General features: G+C 42.8%; 1 protein-coding gene across 8 annotated transcripts in view; it reads right to left on the reverse strand.

The window, feature by feature from the left end:
- ARHGAP32 (Rho GTPase activating protein 32) overlaps positions 1-18,600 on the reverse strand; it is a 233,127-nt gene that overhangs the window by 94,290 nt on the left and 120,237 nt on the right. For 7 of the 8 annotated variants that reach the window (XM_061592443.1, XM_061592442.1, XM_061592441.1 and 4 more), the window contains one exon: positions 5,362-5,448. In XM_061592443.1, the coding sequence (XP_061448427.1) occupies positions 5,362-5,448 (87 nt within the window). Of the gene's footprint in view, positions 1-2,149; positions 2,297-5,361; positions 5,449-18,600 lie in introns of those variants that run through there. The other variant, XM_061592449.1, reaches the window with a different exon arrangement.

Below are 18,600 nucleotides of genomic sequence, written 5' to 3' on the forward strand. Positions count from 1 at the left end.
CGGGTTTCCTCCATGTAGTAGTAGGCAAAACAGACAAATATTGATTATTACACTATTTCTCTTCCATATTTAAAATTACCCATTTTTCTTGCACATGTGCACTGTGGTTTCCCAACTACAATTTCCAACTGAAGAAATACACATTCTGTTCCAGCAGCTAATATTGTGCTGTCTCAGGTTTCTGTTTTACACTACAAGTAGCCACGTAGTGTATGAGTATGAAACCTTATGGTTGCAGTGGATAGCTCAGTGGAGGCGAAGAGTAGCAGAGTAAGAGGGCAGCCCTGTTTTCTCCTCTATCAATCAATTCTGGGATGGAATCAAAGGCATTAATGTGTACCACTGTGCATTTCTTTGATAAATCTGGGATAACTTATAAACTTGTTCACCAACTAATATGTTTTCCATGTCTGGAATAGCACAATTCTCCTAATTAGCACAAAGGAAGCACAAAGATTTCATCTTTACTATAGTACTGTCAGAGAATATGAAAACTTGATAGAGGTCCCTCAATACACTCTATACACACAAGTTTGAATAGCAGAAGCAAAGGATAGAAAGGTCCTCAATTGGAGCAAAAAAAGACAGTTAAAATGATGCCAGATGAACATGGCTAGGACGAATATTCCATAACCCAGGTGCCACTACTGAAAAGGTCATCTCCCTAGTGGTTATCAGTCTCACTTCATTTAGTTGGGGCACTCAGCACAAGACTGCTGAAGAAGATCTTAAAAGTTTGGAAAGGTACATATGGGGGAAGGCACTCTTTCAGGTAATTTGGTCCCAAGCCATTTAGTGATTAAAGGTTAAAACCAGCACTTTAAATTTGACCCAGAAACAAACTGGGAGACAGTGTAGCTGACAAAGGACAGGCATAATGTTGTTAAAACATGCCGTCCCAGGGGCCCTTATAGGGCCTTATGGCCCTATTCTGAACCAACCGCAATTTCCAAACAATTTTTAAAGGCAGACTCATTGACAATGCATTACAATAATCTAAACAGGTAACTACCAGAACATGGGTAACAATGGCCAAACTATCTCCATCAATGTAAGGTTACAACTAGAATAACAGTCAAAGGTGATTCAATAAAATGGTACAAGAGCAGTTTGGTAGAAGACAGAGCTTAGATTTTTATTTACTAGCATATATGGAAACAAGAATTAATCTAAATGAGTTTGAATGGGAAATTAAGCACAAGCCTTTCAGACCAAAGCAAAAGAGAGAGGAAATGTTCATGACACCACAGCAGCAACAATTAATCAAAAATAAAATGTGGAGTGGGTCATTCTTCACATAACCATCTTCTCCAGCCTTTTTAGTATAATTTTTTATTTCTTCTGAAAACAAGAGGAAACTATGATATATGTTAAAGACTTGCTACAAAATGTCAAGATGTTTCTTACAACACATTCAAATGCCATAGCTAATTGTCATAAATGTCTTTTATTAAGCAGCAGTGGCGTTAAGACCAGATCAATTGGGCTCCTCTTATCCTGAAATGTTTCCATTCCAGCTGGTCATTGTAAGAATTAGTATTGCCACCCTGGGCTCTTAATGGGAAAGGGCAGGATATGAATCTAATAAATAAATAAATATTTAAGTTTGTTTAATTCCGGAGTTTGCTATTTTCCCCTCTTCCCTCCCCCATCCCCTTGTCATGTCTTTTAGATTGAGTCTGTTAACAGCAACAGTCTTGATCTTGATTGTACATACACTGCTCTAGAAAACTTTTAAGTTGAAAAACAGGGTACAACTGTGCTCTGTCTCTCTACATCGCATTTACACACACGTACACAAATAGGCTAAATCTATCATTATCATTAGATTAGCCTCAGAGGAAGGCAATGGTAAACCATGTCTGAATACCCCTTACCATGAAAACCCTATTCATAGGGTTGCCATAAGTAGGGAGCAACTTGAAGGTAGTCCATTTCCATTTTCATCATTAGATTAAATTATGCTTAATAGTCACAATACAGTTTGATGCATCTTTGTGTCAGTATACCATTGCAACTTCTTTGTTAGCAGAGCAGTGTAAAAATTCTTTAACACACAATATATGAACACATAATGGTTGAATCCATACTAAGTTTGCTAAACTTAGTTGCAGTTTAATTTACTGACTCTGGATTGACCCAATCTCACCTGGTTTCTGCATTTTGCACTCTTCATCCTTTAGAATATGGTGTTTTCCAGCAATATTCCAGGCATTTGAAGATAATAATAAAATTCTCATGGTAACTACTTTTTTTCTCAGCTACACCGTGGCTCCTTAATATCAGCTGTTAGCAGAAACAGACCAACTACACTATGCTGGCTCCTAAGCATAATTCAGAGGTCTAAAGACAAAACCAAAGAGATTAAATTTAATGATTAGTCTAACCTGGAATTTTGTTTCTTTTCTACGCTAAAGTGGGTTTTAACATATGCAGCAAAACAAAATCAGAAACAGAAAATGCTGGTGATGTTTTGTCCACACCCACACATTGCAGATTTATCTGTGAAAAAATGAGGGGAAATGATAAAGTATATTTAGGGCAACTACAGGAGGAAGCTAATGTAGTATAAGTGGCTGGACAATTAATTAATGGAAGAATTTAGCTCCAGGCTATTGGATTTCCAAATTCACTTAGCAGAAATGGTCTTTCCATTCATCTCTCTCTCTCTCTCTCTCTCTCTCTCTCTCTCTCTCTCACACACACACACACACACAAATTCAGTCTTCCAAAGCAGAATCCAGTTATTATTGTCCGCCAGGGATCGTATCTGGAGAGAGATCAGGAGCAGGCTTCTGATTTATGTGCTCCCTATTCCATTCATCTCACCAAGGGGGGGGGAAAGCAACTGAAAAGGGAGATCTCACATTTGTTTGATCATGTGATTGCCCCTGCCAGTGACCATCTGGTGAGGCATGGGGGGGGAAGTGGGAGAAGCAGAAAAGGAAGTTGAATCTCTCCCTGGGTATAACTGGTGAGATGGGAGAAGAAACAGATAAGCCCCCAAGCCTCTCTCATTTGACTCAAGCAACTTTCCAATTACTTGTAAAACAGTATTTTAACAAGGAAAACCCTTGTCTTAAAAATTCATTATGCACAGCATCCCCACTCCCAAAATAAGTTTCCAGACTTTAAAAGTTTAATGGGATTCAGCCAAGTCAAGCAGAGTTTGAGCTAGCCACATTAAAGCCGCAGTGCTTCCAAGTTTTTTGTCTGATTATCTGCTGCAGATTGAATTGACAAACTAAAGTAATTTCAACAGCCCACTCAGTGAAGGGAATGTAACGTATTTTCCAGTCCAGGAGTTTTAAACTGCAGTGCTGGGATGACTCATTTCTTTTGCTTTCCACAATGCTATGCTCCTAAATATCTAACATGGGAAAGTACATGGATTTAGCTAACAAGCTAGCTTCTGGACATAACTGAAACAATGGCACCAACAGCTTAATTCTTTAAGTTTCATAAACTATTGCAACAAGCTCAATGTCTATATTCTTGGGATGCAATATCTATGTTCTATGGAATGCAAATTGTAATGCAAGAAAAGGCAATATAAAAAATAAAAGAAGCAATAAAAATCCAATTTAAAATCATACAGCATTTGGCACAACTCCTTACAATTACTACAACAGGTAGTGCTCCACCAAGACCATCAGCGATTTTCAAGTGGTTTGTGTGTGGGGGAGTTTGGGAACCACTGTTCTAGACCTTTGGCAAAAACCTGGTACAAAGCAATTAATGTGCAGTTTTTGCCATGGTTGTCACACTGACCTGAGTCCTTTGAAAATTATATCAAAATGCCAAACCTCTTCACACAGTATTCCATAGTCCAGACCTGTTGGATGTGTTCCACTGAGCAGTTAAGCGCAGGTCACAATGGTTTCCTTCTTCATCTGTGTCAGATGGCAGAACCAACTGGGGGGGAGGGACCTTTGTAGTGTATGGGGAATTTTGCCCCCTTTGCCTCCCACCCCCGCTGTGTACATTCTGCATCACAAGGATCTAAATTCTGTTATCACAAAAGCATTTCTTTTCTTTTTTTGCTTCAAAGAAAAATTCTGCAAAACAAGAACAGTTGCAAGTTTTTTCCTATTTTAATTTCCACCTCACTTTCCGAAAACCAATTCTGTTTCTTCTGTTCATGGAGAGGGAAGCAAGGAGCTATGCCAACAACTGGATCCCTGCCTCAAACCAAGGAAAACTGTGGCCTCTCCTTTAACATCTTAGATTTCACTGGGCGCGACCCACACAGTTTTGCAAGATCTAGGTCTACAAATTAAATTTATTTGCTTTTGCATTTACTTTTATTCTTTTAAAGTGAAAATCAAGATTCTCAGGGTGCTGAATTCACACATATCAAATTCCATGCACGGCATGATTGTAGAAAACCACAGCCCAGATTACCTAGCTTGCCAATCTCAGATTATGTTTAGATTCATATTTACTATAGTACTATATGCAAGTGTGCCTGTACACCATGTATGCTTATTAAGGATTCCCCCCGCCAGTTTTTTAAAGAGCTCTGATAAATTCAGATGCTTCTAAAGCCCTCACATTGTTAAAAAGTGCAGTTGAATAGAGCAAATGCATGTGAACTCAATTAGTTTGCAATACTGCTTTGTTAGCTATTGCATGCTTTTGAATATTATCATCCTGTCTACATCTGACAAAACTGAGGCCTTGTAGCATCTGTGAGATGGCCATGAATATGAAATTTTTAAAGTTAACCCTGCAACCCTGGAACTTCCTTCCTTTCTCCTGTGTGCATTTGTTTGTGTAAATACAATTTTAAGTAAATACATACAAAAAGAACAACAGACAAATGGTGTACTCTACAGTAAGTATGAATAGCTGTCTAAAAATAGTTGTAGAACAATAGACAAAGAACAGAAGTCCAACAGAAACAATTGCTTCAATAGGCTAAATTAAGAGTCTTCTCCCACTTTCAATTTCTGACAAAATTATATCTTACTTGGTAGCTTTGCTCAAAACACAACTCTCAAAAATTATTAAACGAGCCACAATGTCTCTACAACCAAATGCTAAGTCCTTGAACCATCATTTCATTGGTTGGCTTAGAAATGAAAATACACCTACTACATATGCAATCTACACAGAGCGCAAGTGCACGTATACAGATAAAACTGTAAGTCCATGATAAACATTACTGCAACCAATGTAGCAGAAGTTTACATTTATCACTAAAATCTCAGTAGTCCTTCAATTAAACCTTCAGTATTCCTCTCCCCATCCCCAGAGCATAACAAGTGGAAATGCGAAAAGGTGGGACACCAAAATTTCACACAGCTCATGCAGTATTTCATAAAAACCAATATGAGGGTAAAAACCCTTAAGACTTACCTGACAAGAGATCTGTACAAGATAAACAAGTTCCTTGGATTCACAGCCATTCCTTGTTACTTCATTCTGTTCCTCTGGGAGTGAAAGCTACTCCAATCAGCAATTGAAAGGGGGTGGGGGAGAGAGAAAGAGAGAGAGAAAATAGACCAGGTCAATTAACAGGAGGTATAAAAAATACAACTTGTTTTATGATACACTGTGTATCAAAAAAACTTAAGATTGTATTTGTTACCAGCCAAACCATTTCACACTCCCTAGAATAGAAATTTTATTTGCTATGTCAGACAAAACAAAACCCTCAGTACAGTATACCAGTAAGACAATTCAGAGGGTTTAAAGCTAAAGATTAAATCCCTAGTCACCACTAGTTAACCAAATGCTGTAAAATTCATGTTCATAGAAACATTGCCACAATCTGCTTTGAATATTTATGAGAATTTTGTTATAATTAACCACTTTATATTTTTAAGATGCCTAGGAAGGCTCTAAATAATAAAATGTGTCTGGATATTAATGTAATTTAATAAATGTACCATAACATATTTTATAACAGAATTCATCAGATTAAAAACTCATTAGACACTTTTAAGAAGCTTCTCTCAGGAGAGATTTAGCTATGCAATCTCCATTTATTCTAGAGGAAATAGAACTGCTAGGTCTCACCCTGAAAATTCCCTGAATGAACTGATCAATAAAACCTGATTTTATGTTAAGATGGTTCATCTTTTACACAACAAGTTCTGACAGAGCAACATAAGGATTAGAAACAACATTTCTGGAGCAAAGAGGCATTCTCAGGCCCAGCTCCAGCAGTTGCCCAGGTAGGGCACTGGCCGAGGGCCCAACAGTGCCGAGGGGCCCCTCCCTGGCCCCAGCAGAATGGGATCTGCTGCTTGTTGCAGGCCCTATCCTATTCCAACGGACAGGAAGTGTTTTTTCTCCTCTACCTTCTCTTTTTATCCAATTCATGAGGGTAGATGGAAAATTGAGGGGTTGATACCATACAGATTAAAAGCTGAGCCCAGAAGGTCTCCTCAATTTAGCCACTGTCTCACTCAGTATCAGTGTTGAGATTGTCTAAACTTGTTGCTGCCTAATCTCTGTGGCATTAACCCCTTAAATGCCCTCAAGCAGAAGGAAAGAGCAGTGGCAGCAGCTCTGAGCCAAGCTGGATCATAAAGCAGCAAAGGAGAAAGAGGAGGCTTCCTTGCAGGGACTCAGTGGCAGCAGGGGGGGCTCCGGAACCATGGCAGGAATGCACTTACAGGCAGAGGTTTGGCGCTCTCTCTCTCTCTCCCCCCCCCAATACAATTCCTCGGTCACCCCAGTTTTTCTGTTCAGGTTTTGTTTTACTTTAAAGGGGTGAGGCCAAGAGGGAGAAGGAATACGATCTGAGGAGGAAAGCAAGAGGGCAAGTGGCCCCCTGATAGCCTTTGCCCACGGGCCCCCAGAGACCTGGAGCCAGCCCTGGGCATCCTACACACCACCCCATCTCTGGACAGTAGCTAGATAGTCAATAAAACATTAGATTTGATCTAACCGTATTATATATTAAAGATTTCTCATGCGACATACATTTTCACATGTACTGCATATGAATGTGCTGTCTCTACTATACAGTTTTATATTTAAAAAATCAAGCAAAGTTTCTCCGATTTCTCCTTAACAGGAACTATTTGTAAGTGACAGTCAAATCCCTAAGTAGGATACTTCAGAGAAATTACTCTATTTTCCCTCTCGTGTGTAAACACGGTCAAAACCAGACCTACAAGATGATTCTCAAACAAGGGGGTAGGTGGCAAGCAATGATGAATGTTTCAATTAGCCAAAAAGTATGCTTAAATTTCTTCTTCCCAATCACTGGGATTCAAGAAATATTAACTTTGGCAGAACTGTGCCATTAAATTCCCAGAAGAGCAAAATTTAGCTTAAGACTGAAATCGTGAGACACATCCTTTGAAGCAAATCCTAATGAAATCTATGTGCCTGCCTGAGTGGTGGAAGCTTACATCGGGGCATGTGTCAATCACAGGGGAGTGATGGGGGAAGGGTGGGAGGCCAATGTATACCGAGGCTGGGCGGCAGATGCTGGGGGAAAGCTAGGGGCAGGTCACGTCAGGTAAGAGGAACTAGGGAGAGATGAATAATATCTGTCCCCTGTTCCGGGCCTGTCCAGAGCCAACAGACAGCTGGGGGATGCTTGACTCCAATCTCTGGCCTTCGACTGCTGCTGTGCAATGCCAGGTCTGTTGCCCAAAAAACATCCCTCATCCATGATATGATATTGGATGAGGGCCCGGACCTGGCATGTATTACAGAAACCTGGCTGGATGAGGCTGCTGCTCCTATTCTTGCGGCCATGTGTCCGGCTGGGTTCTCGTATGCACAGCAGCCGAGGGTCGGTAGTCAGGGAGGGGGAGTGGCGGTTATTTACCGAAGGTCCCTGGTTCTCACCAGACCTCCTCTCTGTGAGACCAAGATGGCAGATTGCATGTACTGGAGGTTGGGCCCAAAGGGCAGTCTAGGGATTCTGCTCATGTACCGCCCACCCTGCTGCACGACGGACTCCCTGGCCGAGGTGCTGGAGGTGGTCTCGGCTGTGCGTGTACAGTCCCCAAACCTGCTGGTATTGGGGGACTTCAATGTACATTCAGAGGCCATCCTTACTGGGGCACCTCGGGACTTCATGGAAACCATGGCTTCCTGGGAGCTGCACCTTATTACAATGGGGCCCACCCATGTAGCCGGTCATGCAGTCGACCTTGTGTTTGTCTCAGGAGAGGAGGGGAGTGATCTGAAAATTGGGGGTACATCCATCACCCCCTTGTCATGGTCAGACCACTACTTGGTGAGGTTGGACCTTTCGGTGCCACAAACCCTCCGTGGGGGTGGAGGACCTATTAAAATGGTCCGCCCCAAGCGTCTGATGGATCCTGATGGATTCCTGAATGCACTTGGGGATTCTCTGGAGCATGTACACAGCCACTCGGCTGAGACCCTGGTGGAGGGGTGGAATGCCGCAATCGCCAGGGCATTAGACCGGGTGGCTCCGAAACGCCCTCTCCCCCTGAATAGAACTCAGACGGCACCGTGGTTCACCCCATGGCTGCGAAATCTGAGGCGGGAGGCGAGACGGCTAGAGCGCCGGTGGCGGAAATCTCGCTCTGACGACGATCGGACACATGTTAGAGCGGCTGCGGCAGCCTATCATGTGGCAATAAGGGCAGCAAAAAAAGATTTTTATGCTGCCTCTATTGCATCTGCAGAGTGCTGTCCCAGGAGACTGTTCCAAGTGGTCCGGAGCCTGGTCAGTCCAGTTGCTCCGGAACCAATGGAACATGCTAAGGCCTCCTGTGACGAGTTTGCTGAACACTTTGCGGAGAAAATTGATCGTATTAAGAGTGCTATTCCGTGCGCTGTGGACACAGTGAGCGAGCCAGAGGTGACCAGTGGTGCTCTGGTGGTGTGGGATCGGTTCCAGCTTCTTCCATCTGATGAAGTGGACAAGGTGCTTTCAACCTTAAAGCCAACCACTTGCTTACTCGATCCTTGCCCATCGTGGCTCATTATGAGCTGCAAAGATAGACTGGGTGAGGGGATCAAGATGGTGGTAAATACATCTCTCAAAGAGGGAGTAATGCCATCATCGCTCAAGGAGGCAGTAATAAAACCAATCTTAAAAAAGTCCTCCTTGGATCCCCAAGATCTGAACAACTTTCGCCCAGTCTCAAATTTGCCATTCTTAGGCAAGGCGATTGAGCGGGTGGTGGCTAAACAGTTGCAAGCGCACTTGGAGGAAGCGGATTATCTGGATCCATTTCAATCGGGCTTCAGGCCTGGACATGGGACTGAAACAGCCTTGGTCGCCTTGGTAGATGATATGAGGAGGGCGTGGGATAGGGGCGAATGCACCTTCCTTGTCCTCCTTGATCTCTCAGAGGCTTTCGATACCGTTGACCATGTTATCCTCCTGGACCGCCTGAAGAGGTTAGGCATGGGGGGCACTGTATTGCAGTGGTTCCATTCCTTCCTCTCTGGTAGGTACCAAAGAGTGGCATTGGAGGATGAGGTTTCGGATCCTTGGCCTCTCACTTGTGGGGTGCCACAGGGTTCCATCCTCTCCCCGATGCTGTTCAACATCTATATAAAGCCGCTGGGGGCAATCATCAGGAGATTTGGGCTGCAATGTCATCAGTATGCGGATGACACGCAGCTCTATCTCTCATTTAAATCTTCACTGAGGTTGGCTGTAGAAACCCTGTCCAATGCCTGGAGTCGGTGAGTGGCTGGATGGGAAGGAATAAGCTGAAACTGAACCCTGACAAAACCGAGGTACTGTTTGTGGGAGACAAGGGAAGGCTGGGGGATGTGGACCTGGTGCTCAATGGGGTACGTTTGCCCCTGAAAGACCAGGTCCGCAGCCTGGGGGTCATTCTTGACTCCCAGCTGGCCATGGAGGCTCAAGTCTCGGCTGTGAGCCGGGTGGCGCTGTATCAACTCCATCTGATACGGAGGCTGCGCCCCTACCTTCCCAACCATCTGCTCCCACTGGTAGTACATGTCCTGGTCACCTCTCGCCTAGACTACTGTAATGCGCTGTACGTGGGGTTACCCTTGAAAACGGTCCCGAAGCTGCAACTGGTACAGAATGCGGCGGCTCGTCTGATTAAAGGCAGCCACCGGCAAGATCACATCACTCCAGTGCTGAAGGAGTTGCACTGGCTACCGGTTGTTTACCGGGCCCAATTCAAGGTGTTGGTTTTGACCTTTAAAACCCTATACGGTTTTAGCCCAGTCTATCTGAAGGAGCGCCTCCAGCATCGTCAGGGATGCCGCTCAACAAGATCAGCCTCAGAAGACCTTCTCTCGATCCCACCGGTTAAAACAGCTAGACTGGTGAGGACTAGAGAGAGGGCTTTTTCAATAGTGGCCCCCACCCTGTGGAACTCTCTCCCAAATGATCTCCGCCATGCCCCTTCTATGATAAGCTTCCGCCGGGCCTTGAAGACCTGGCTCTTCAGGCAGGCTTTTGGGGTGGGTTAGGTTTCTTACCATTATGGTTTTAAATTTTAATGTTTTAATGTATTGTTTTATCTTGTACGTTGCCCAGAGTGGCTGGACAACCAGCCAGATGGGCGACTAATAAATTAAATAAATAAATAAATAAATAAATAAATAAATAAATAAATAAATAAATAAATAATAATATGTGATTGTGAAACTCTCTAATCACATGGTTAAAATACTCCTATAGTATAGTTCCCCCTCGCTGGATCGTCACCTTGTAGTGGTGAGTGGGCTTGCGTGTTCCAATGAACACTGTGAGCAATGCCATCGGGAGTCATGTACTCCCAGCAGGGTCACCCATGGCAGTAAGGTCAAGGGAGAGGAACCAGACAGAGAACGATCCAAGAAAGTCCTCAATGGCAGAATAGGTGGAGGATAACAATATGTATGTTACTATGGCTGTGAAGGCGGATGAAGGCTGCAGCAGATAAAAGACTTCCAATAGTCGTGGTATCCCATGCCATTGGATCAAAGCCTTTTTCTGTCAAGATTGTGTGTTTATTGTCATGCGCCGATCTCCCCACATAAGACAAATTCACGCATAGGCGTCTTCCAAGCAAACCAAACCAAACCAAAAGTCCCATGGCGATCGGCGAATGGCGACGGGGGCAGGACTGTGAAATCCGGAAGCCCCTAGCCATGGACCGGCACATGAGTGGTGGATACAGACTCAGTCGTCCTGGCTCAAGGACCAAGGCAGTTGAGTAGTTCAGCAGCTATATCCACGACTGAGCAGCCCTATTCAGGATCCACTCTGCTCACCCCATATGGGGAGGGGGCTAGAAAAGGTGCCCTAAACATAGTCTGCCTCATCTCTCTCCCTGACTGGATTACTGCGTCCAGTGGGGTCACCACTTAGCGGTCGCAAAAGACAATTGAATTTTGGAACATGGAATATACGGACATTGCTGGACAACTCAGATAGTGAACGTCCTGAACACAGGACTGCCATCATCGCAAGGGAGTTGAGACATTTTAATATTGACATAGCAGCACTCCAAGAAACTTGAAGAGCAGGAGAAGGACACCTGAAGGAAGAAAAAGGAGATTATACCTTCTTCTGGAAAGGACTGCCTGAACAAGAACGATGAATACACGGAGTAGGCTTTGCTATTAAAAATAATCTTGTGAAGCTCTTGTCAGAAGTTCCTGTTGACATTAATACAGAAGTTCCTGTTGGCATTAATACAGAAGTTCCTATTGGCATTAATGAATGACTCTCAACTCTCCAGTTAAAACTTGCAAAAACCAGCAGGCAACTATTCTAAGTGCTTATGCACCAACATTAGATGCTGATGAAGACATCAAGGAATTTTTTTATAACCAGCTGGACACCATTTTATCAAAGATACCTAAGGAGGATAAAATTATTCTTTTGGGTGATTTCAATGCAAGAGTTTGGCTTGATTTCAATTTATGGCCAGAAACCACTGGGAAAGAAGGAGTTGGCAATAGCAATCTGAATGGCATTCTACTTCTGACTAAATGTGCAGAGCATAATCTTGTTATTACAAACTCACTCTTTTGTCAGAAAAATAAATTTAAAACTCATGGAAGCACCCTCGGTCAAAACACTGGCATCTCCTGGATTACGTAATTGTCCATGCCAGAGATCGTCGTGATGTACTCCTCACTAGGGCCATGACAAGTGCTGATGACTGCTGGACAGATCACTAATTAATTCGATCCACTATGGCCATTAATACTGTTCCTCAACATAGGCTCCAAGGAAGAAAATCAAGGCGTAAAATGAACATCCATGCCCTTCAAGATCCTATTAAGCAAGCCTTTGAAACATCTACCGACGGAACTCCCTGAAAATGTCGAGGAACACTGGATTAAACTGAAGACTTCCATTATTGCAGCATGTGAACAAACTATTGGATACCAAACTAAGAAACATCAGGATTGGTTTGATGAGAATGATAGTGACAATGAACAAATCAACAAGAAAAAGAAAGCCTTCCAGATATGGCAAAAAGACATTAACTCTGCTGCTAAGAAAAAAAATCTATGCCAGTGCAAAGGCTGAGGTCCAAAGAAGAACTAGAGAACTTAAGAATGCCTGGTGGATAAAGAAAGCTCAAGAAATCCAGCACTTTGCAGATGCTCACGATGCACGGGGCTTCTTTAATGCCACAAAGGCCATCTATGGACCAACAAATTATGGTACAAATCCCTTACATTCAATGGTTGGTAGCAAACTTCTATTGCACTGCATTGGAAAGAGCATTACCACGACCTCCTTAATCGTAACTCTATTGTGGCTGATGAGATCTTCTCGCAAATTCCACAACAACAAACTAGAGACGAGCTTGCAGTATCCCCTAATTTGGATGAAGTCAGTAAAACCATTAATCAAATGAAGAATAACAAAGCTAGTGGACCTGATGGGATTCCTACTGAAGTCTTTAAAGAAGGTGGGCTTGAATTTACACAACAACTTCATAAGCTCATCGAACAAATCTGGATGAGGGAGGAGATCCTGGAAGACTTTAGGGATGCCATAATTATCACCCTTTTTAAGAAGGGTGATAGAACAGATTGCAGGAACTATCGAGGTATCTCTCTCCTTGCTATCGCAGGTAAAATCCTTGCAAGGATCCTCGCAAATCACCTCCTGCCAATCTTAGAGGATGTCCTCCCCAAATCTCAAAATGGTTTCCGCTCTTCCAGGGGGACAGTGGACATGATCTTCACTGCACAACAGTTTCAAGAAAAATGCCAGGAGCAGAATCGACCTTTATATATGGCGTTTATTGATCTGACTAAGGCCTTTGACACTGTGAATTGAACCGCTCTCTGGACCATCCTTCTGAAAACTTGATGCCCTGATAAATTTGTGAATATTTTGCAACTCCTTCATGACAATGACAATTTTGGACAACAATTGCTTTCAGAGCGATCCATTCAGAGTCAGATCAGGCATAAAACAGGGATGTGTCATTGCGTCTACATTATTTGCTATCTTCATTGCTATTATTCTACAACTTACTGATGGCAAACTTCCTACTGGTGTGGAAATCATATATCGAAAAGATGGAAAGCTTTTTAAACTCAGTAGGCTGAAAACAAAAAGTAAGGTAATGTCAGTCTCTGTTGTAGAACTTCAATATGCCGATGACAATGTAGTCTCTGCACATTCAGAGAAAGATTTTCAAGCTATCCTAAATGTCTTCGCAGAAGCATATGGAAAGCTTGGACAGTCACTTATTAAAAAAACCAAAGTGCTTCATCAACAGGCGCAAACTAGTCCCTCTGTAGCACCATCAATCCAGCTTAATGGTGTGACATTGGAGAACATTGATCACTTCCCCTATCTTGGCAGCCATCTCTCTGTAAAAGCTAACATCGATGCTGGAATTCAACATCGTCTGAGTTCTGCGAGTGCCGCATTCTCCCGAATGAAGCGTAGAGTGTTCAAGGATCGGGATATTTGCAGGGAAACCAAAATGCTTATTTACAAAGCCACTGTACTACCGACCTTACCGTATGCCTGTGAAACACGGACCATTTATAAACGCTACTCCCAACTTCTTGAAAGATTCCACCAATGCTGTCTCCAGAAAATTCTGCAAATTACTTGGAAGACAGATGGACTAATGTTAGTGCTTTGGAAGAAGCAAAGACTACCAGTGTTGAAACAATGATCCTTCAACATCAACTTCGCTGGACCGGCCATGTTGTTTGAATGCCTAATCATCATCTTTCAAACCCAGCTACTTTACTCCCAACTTAAGGATGGAAAACGGAACATCGGTGGACAGCAAAAGAGGTTTAAAGATGTTCTCAAAGCGAATCTAAAAAAATGTAACATGAACATTGACCACTGGGAAGTCTTGGCCCATGAACGTCCCAAATGGAGGTCAGCTATTATCAAAGGTGCTGTGGACTTTGAAGAAGCATGAATACAGGGCGAACGGGACAAATGAGCTAAGCGGAAGGCACGTCAAACAAATCCTCATCGTGACCATCTTCCATCTGGAAACCTATGTCCTCACTGTGGGAGGCTGTGTGGATCCAGAATTGGCCTCCACAGTCACTTACGGACCCACTGTTAAAGACCTTATCTTGGAAGACAATCTTACTCGGCCACGAGTGATCGCCAATGAATGATAGTATACACTTCAGATGAGGATTGCTATATTCTATATGAAGCAACACAGTCCTGCAACCGTTTTACCAGATGAGCTGTGTGTAGACAGCATACTGTTTTTAACTAAATATTTTTAAAGGATTAGAATATAAAGAGGTTTGATGTTCATAACCTTTCCATTAATTCCTCATTCTAGTCAGTATATCATCACAAACTGCATTGTTGTTGTTATATGCCTTCAAGTCAATTTCGACTTATGGCAACACTATGAATCCTATTTTTGGTTGTATTCATGGGGTTTTCAAGGTAAGATGTATTCAGAGGGGGTTTACCATTGCCTTCCTGAGGCTAGTCCTCTCCAGCCGGCTAGGGCCTGCTCAGCTTGCCACAGCTTCACAAGTCAGCCCTTTCCTTGTCCGCAACTGCCAGCTGGGGGGCAACTGGGCTCCTTGGGACTGTGCAGCTTGCCCACGGCTGCACAGGTGACAGGGCACATAACCCCTGAACCACTCACTGTGGGGGTGATCTTCAGCTGGCCCTTGACACCCAGGAGACATAAAGGACTAAAAAGACAAACATCAGGAAGAATGAAAGAGTGGTCAGTGGCCCAGCTGTATGCTTGTGACAAAGCCCAATGCATTATAACTCTCCTTACTGATGTCAGGCTTTTCAAGCTATCAAGCCAACCTGTTATTTCCTAGGACAAAAATACACAGCAGAAGAAAAATATACAGTAACTTCCCTGTCAACACTTCAAAATGTCAAGAAAATGAGGTTTGTTTTTAAAAAATCAAACATGAGGGTAAGGAAATATTTAATTATCTGATGTCTCAATTTAAAACAGAAAACAACTCTTGGTGTTTACGTTCACTTCTCTATCCCCATCAGTTTTATCTGAGAGGATGAAAACATAAGAAAAATCATTAAAAAATGGTAATAGTACGATCCTACACTTGTCTGCACAAAATGTAATCCCCAACGAGTTCAGTAGAACTTTCTTCCAGGTAAGTGTGCAGAGGAGTGCAGCCTAGGTAAAAAGAGACAGGCCGTAGTTTCTGTTTACCAGAAAGAATTTCCTGTATCTTAAGTATTCCCCGACTGACCATATGAACTTTCATGAGATAAAGAAAAAATAGAATACAGCCAAAAAACACGTTGACTATAAGACTATTTTTAATGCTGTGTATATTACAAGGAAATTCAGTGTACACTTGGCTCAAGCATAAGGAACCTTTCCTACTATCCTGCGTCTGCACACTCTTTTTAAAAAAATGTTTTATAATGTGCATGAAAAAAATACAAATGGTCTCACAATTGAAGCTTGATTGCTAACGGACTGGAAAACACACTGGAGCACTCCCACTGTTCGGAACGTTTTTCCCCATCATGTGTATCCAATTAATCTTCTTTACAATTAACATTTTCCCTCCTTCACAGAGCTAAAAATAAAGAGTTTCTAGACATTTATATCTTGGCCTTTTGGCTAGGATCAAGTGCACTATATGGAATTTAAGTAGACCAAAAACAGACTATAAGTAATGAAAACACAACACCGATTTGATTACGCATACAATATACAGTACACAATATATAGGGTGTCAACTTTTTTTGACAACTCATTCCCCCTCCCCTTTTTGAATTCACAGTGGAATGTGCCTTCATTCCTAACACAAGGGTAGTCAACATAGAGTTTGGAGGGCAGTAACTCCCATCAGCCCCAGCCAGCATGGTCAATAGTGAGGGATAATGGGATTGTAGTCCAAAAATATATGGAGGCCACCACATTGGCTACTCTTGCCGTAATGTAATAATCTAGGAAACACTGACCAACTAAAATAGCATAGTCTAAATGCACCCAGCCAACTGTCAGGAGCTATTGGGACTTGAACTGGGAGCATTTGGAGCCACAGAACTGAGGGCTGGTCAATGGACCCTTCTGGACAAGAAGGACTACAAAAAGGGCTTCCTATTTCAGTTACTACTGAGAAACAAGTTTTTCCTGAGCTGGTGCATTCCTGTTAACCTTTTGGTTGTCCATCATTCTTGATTTCTGGCTTCATCTTGGCTTCTCCTTGACTCTGGTTCCTACTTGTTCAAGAATTTCCTGTGTGCTGTTTGATGCACACTCCAAGGTACTCCTGGATCACCTCAGATTGCTGTCTATGGCTGAGCCCTGACGCCAAGTAAAGTAACATGCACAGATCTGTTCCTCACTATTTCAACTATTTGCCTTCTGTTAAGCATAAATTGCAAAGTTGAAGCATACAGCAAAAATGATGGAAAGAAATAAAAAAAGTTGTATAGAACTATAGTCAGCCACCTTTTAAAACTGAATGGAAAAGCTTATGCTTTACCTGGCAAAAAAAATATTGTATCATGGAAACAAGAAACACTTTTAAGTTTTCCAAAATGGAGGAGTTTCAGCTTGCTAGTCTGCAAGCCAAACAAAAACCTACAGTTGGCATGAAGGCTATATAGGATCCAAAATCTTGTATTGGGGAAAAAAGAAAATATTTCAATGTTTGAAATCTAGTTTGTTCACTTCCAGTTCCATTCAATAAAATACAGGCGGGCCCCACTTATACGGCAGGTTCCATTCCGTTCCCGCGCCGTAAAGCGGAAATCGCCGTAAACCGGAACCCCATTGAGTATAATGGGGCACGTCGCACAAAAATGATGCAAAAATGCCGCAAAATGCCGCAAAAGCGGCTTTAAAATGGGGAATGAAAGCCGCCGCATTAGTGGAATGCCAGGAAGAGTGTTCTTGCACTCGGGTCCTGCTTGCGGGCTTCCCCCAGGCACCTGGTTGGCCACTGTGAGAACAGGATGCTGGACTAGATGGGCCACTGGCCTGATCCATCAGGCTCTTCTTATGTTCTTATGTTCTAGGAAGCGCCGGGAAGCAGGGCCCTACTGTATCCTGCACCTTCCCTTTGGCAAACCCTCATGAGACCCAGTGTGGTGTAGTGGTTAAGAGTGTTGGATTAGGACCTGGGATGCCAGGGTTCAAATCCCCATTGAGCCAAGAAGCTTGCTGGGTTGCCTTGGGGCAATGACAATCTCTCAGCCTAACCCTCCTCACACGGTTGTTATGAGGAATAACTGGAAAAGGAGGAGGACCATGTATGCCTCCTTGAGCTCACTGGAGGAAAGGGGGGAAGCAGAAGCAGCTAACAGTCAGTTCACAAGGGTTCCATTCTTCATATCTGGGAGCAGCCATTGCTTTTCCAAACTCACATGGGTACCTCTGATTTCATTAAGAACATAACAAAATATGAAGAGCCCTGCTGGATCGGGCCAAAGGACCATCTAATCCAGCACCCTATTCTCACAGGGGCCAACCACTGGTGTCTATGGGAAGCCCACAAACTCTAAGTAGAATAGTGTTCTCCCCTCTTGTGATTCCTGATGACAACTGGTATTTAGACAACTGGTATACTGCCTCCAACAGTGGAGATAGAATATAGTCATTGCGGCTAGTAGCCATTGATAGTTCAAGCAAAGCCATTTTCATTTCCATAAATATAACAGATAAGTAAGCAATAGAGTAAAGCTTTAAATCAGGGAAAGGCCTTAGCTCAGTGGTAGGGTACATGCTTTTGATGCAAAAGATTCTAAGTTCAATCCTTGGCACTGCCAGGTAGCGCTGAAAAGGATCTTGTCTGAGATGTCACAAGTCAGTGTAGACTTACCTGACTTAGTAAAAGGCAGCTTCCTACTTTTCTAAATCTCATTCCTTCATGAGTTTTATGCTGGCTTATGCATTTAACAATGGTTTATGTCTGAACTATAAATCCAGATAAAGAGGGCCCAAAATCCTGCATAACTGAGATTTTCATATGGCCATAACACAACATTTTGATTGGAGACAGAAAAGTTTCTCAAACCTTTTTTTCTACTAACAAACAAACCATGGTTGATTTCTGTGTTTGAACTCTGCAAATGGAGGTTTGTTCAAATCACAGCTTCACATGCCGAAATATTGATATCCTAGCTTGTTGAGAGACTGTGGCTTGAACAAATTACCATTTGCCAAGTTTGGACACAGCAACAAACTTCAGGAGTAGCACATCTGT

This window comes from Rhineura floridana, chromosome 12, assembly GCF_030035675.1.
Source record: "Rhineura floridana isolate rRhiFlo1 chromosome 12, rRhiFlo1.hap2, whole genome shotgun sequence".
Taxonomy (NCBI): Eukaryota; Metazoa; Chordata; class Lepidosauria; order Squamata; family Rhineuridae; genus Rhineura; species Rhineura floridana.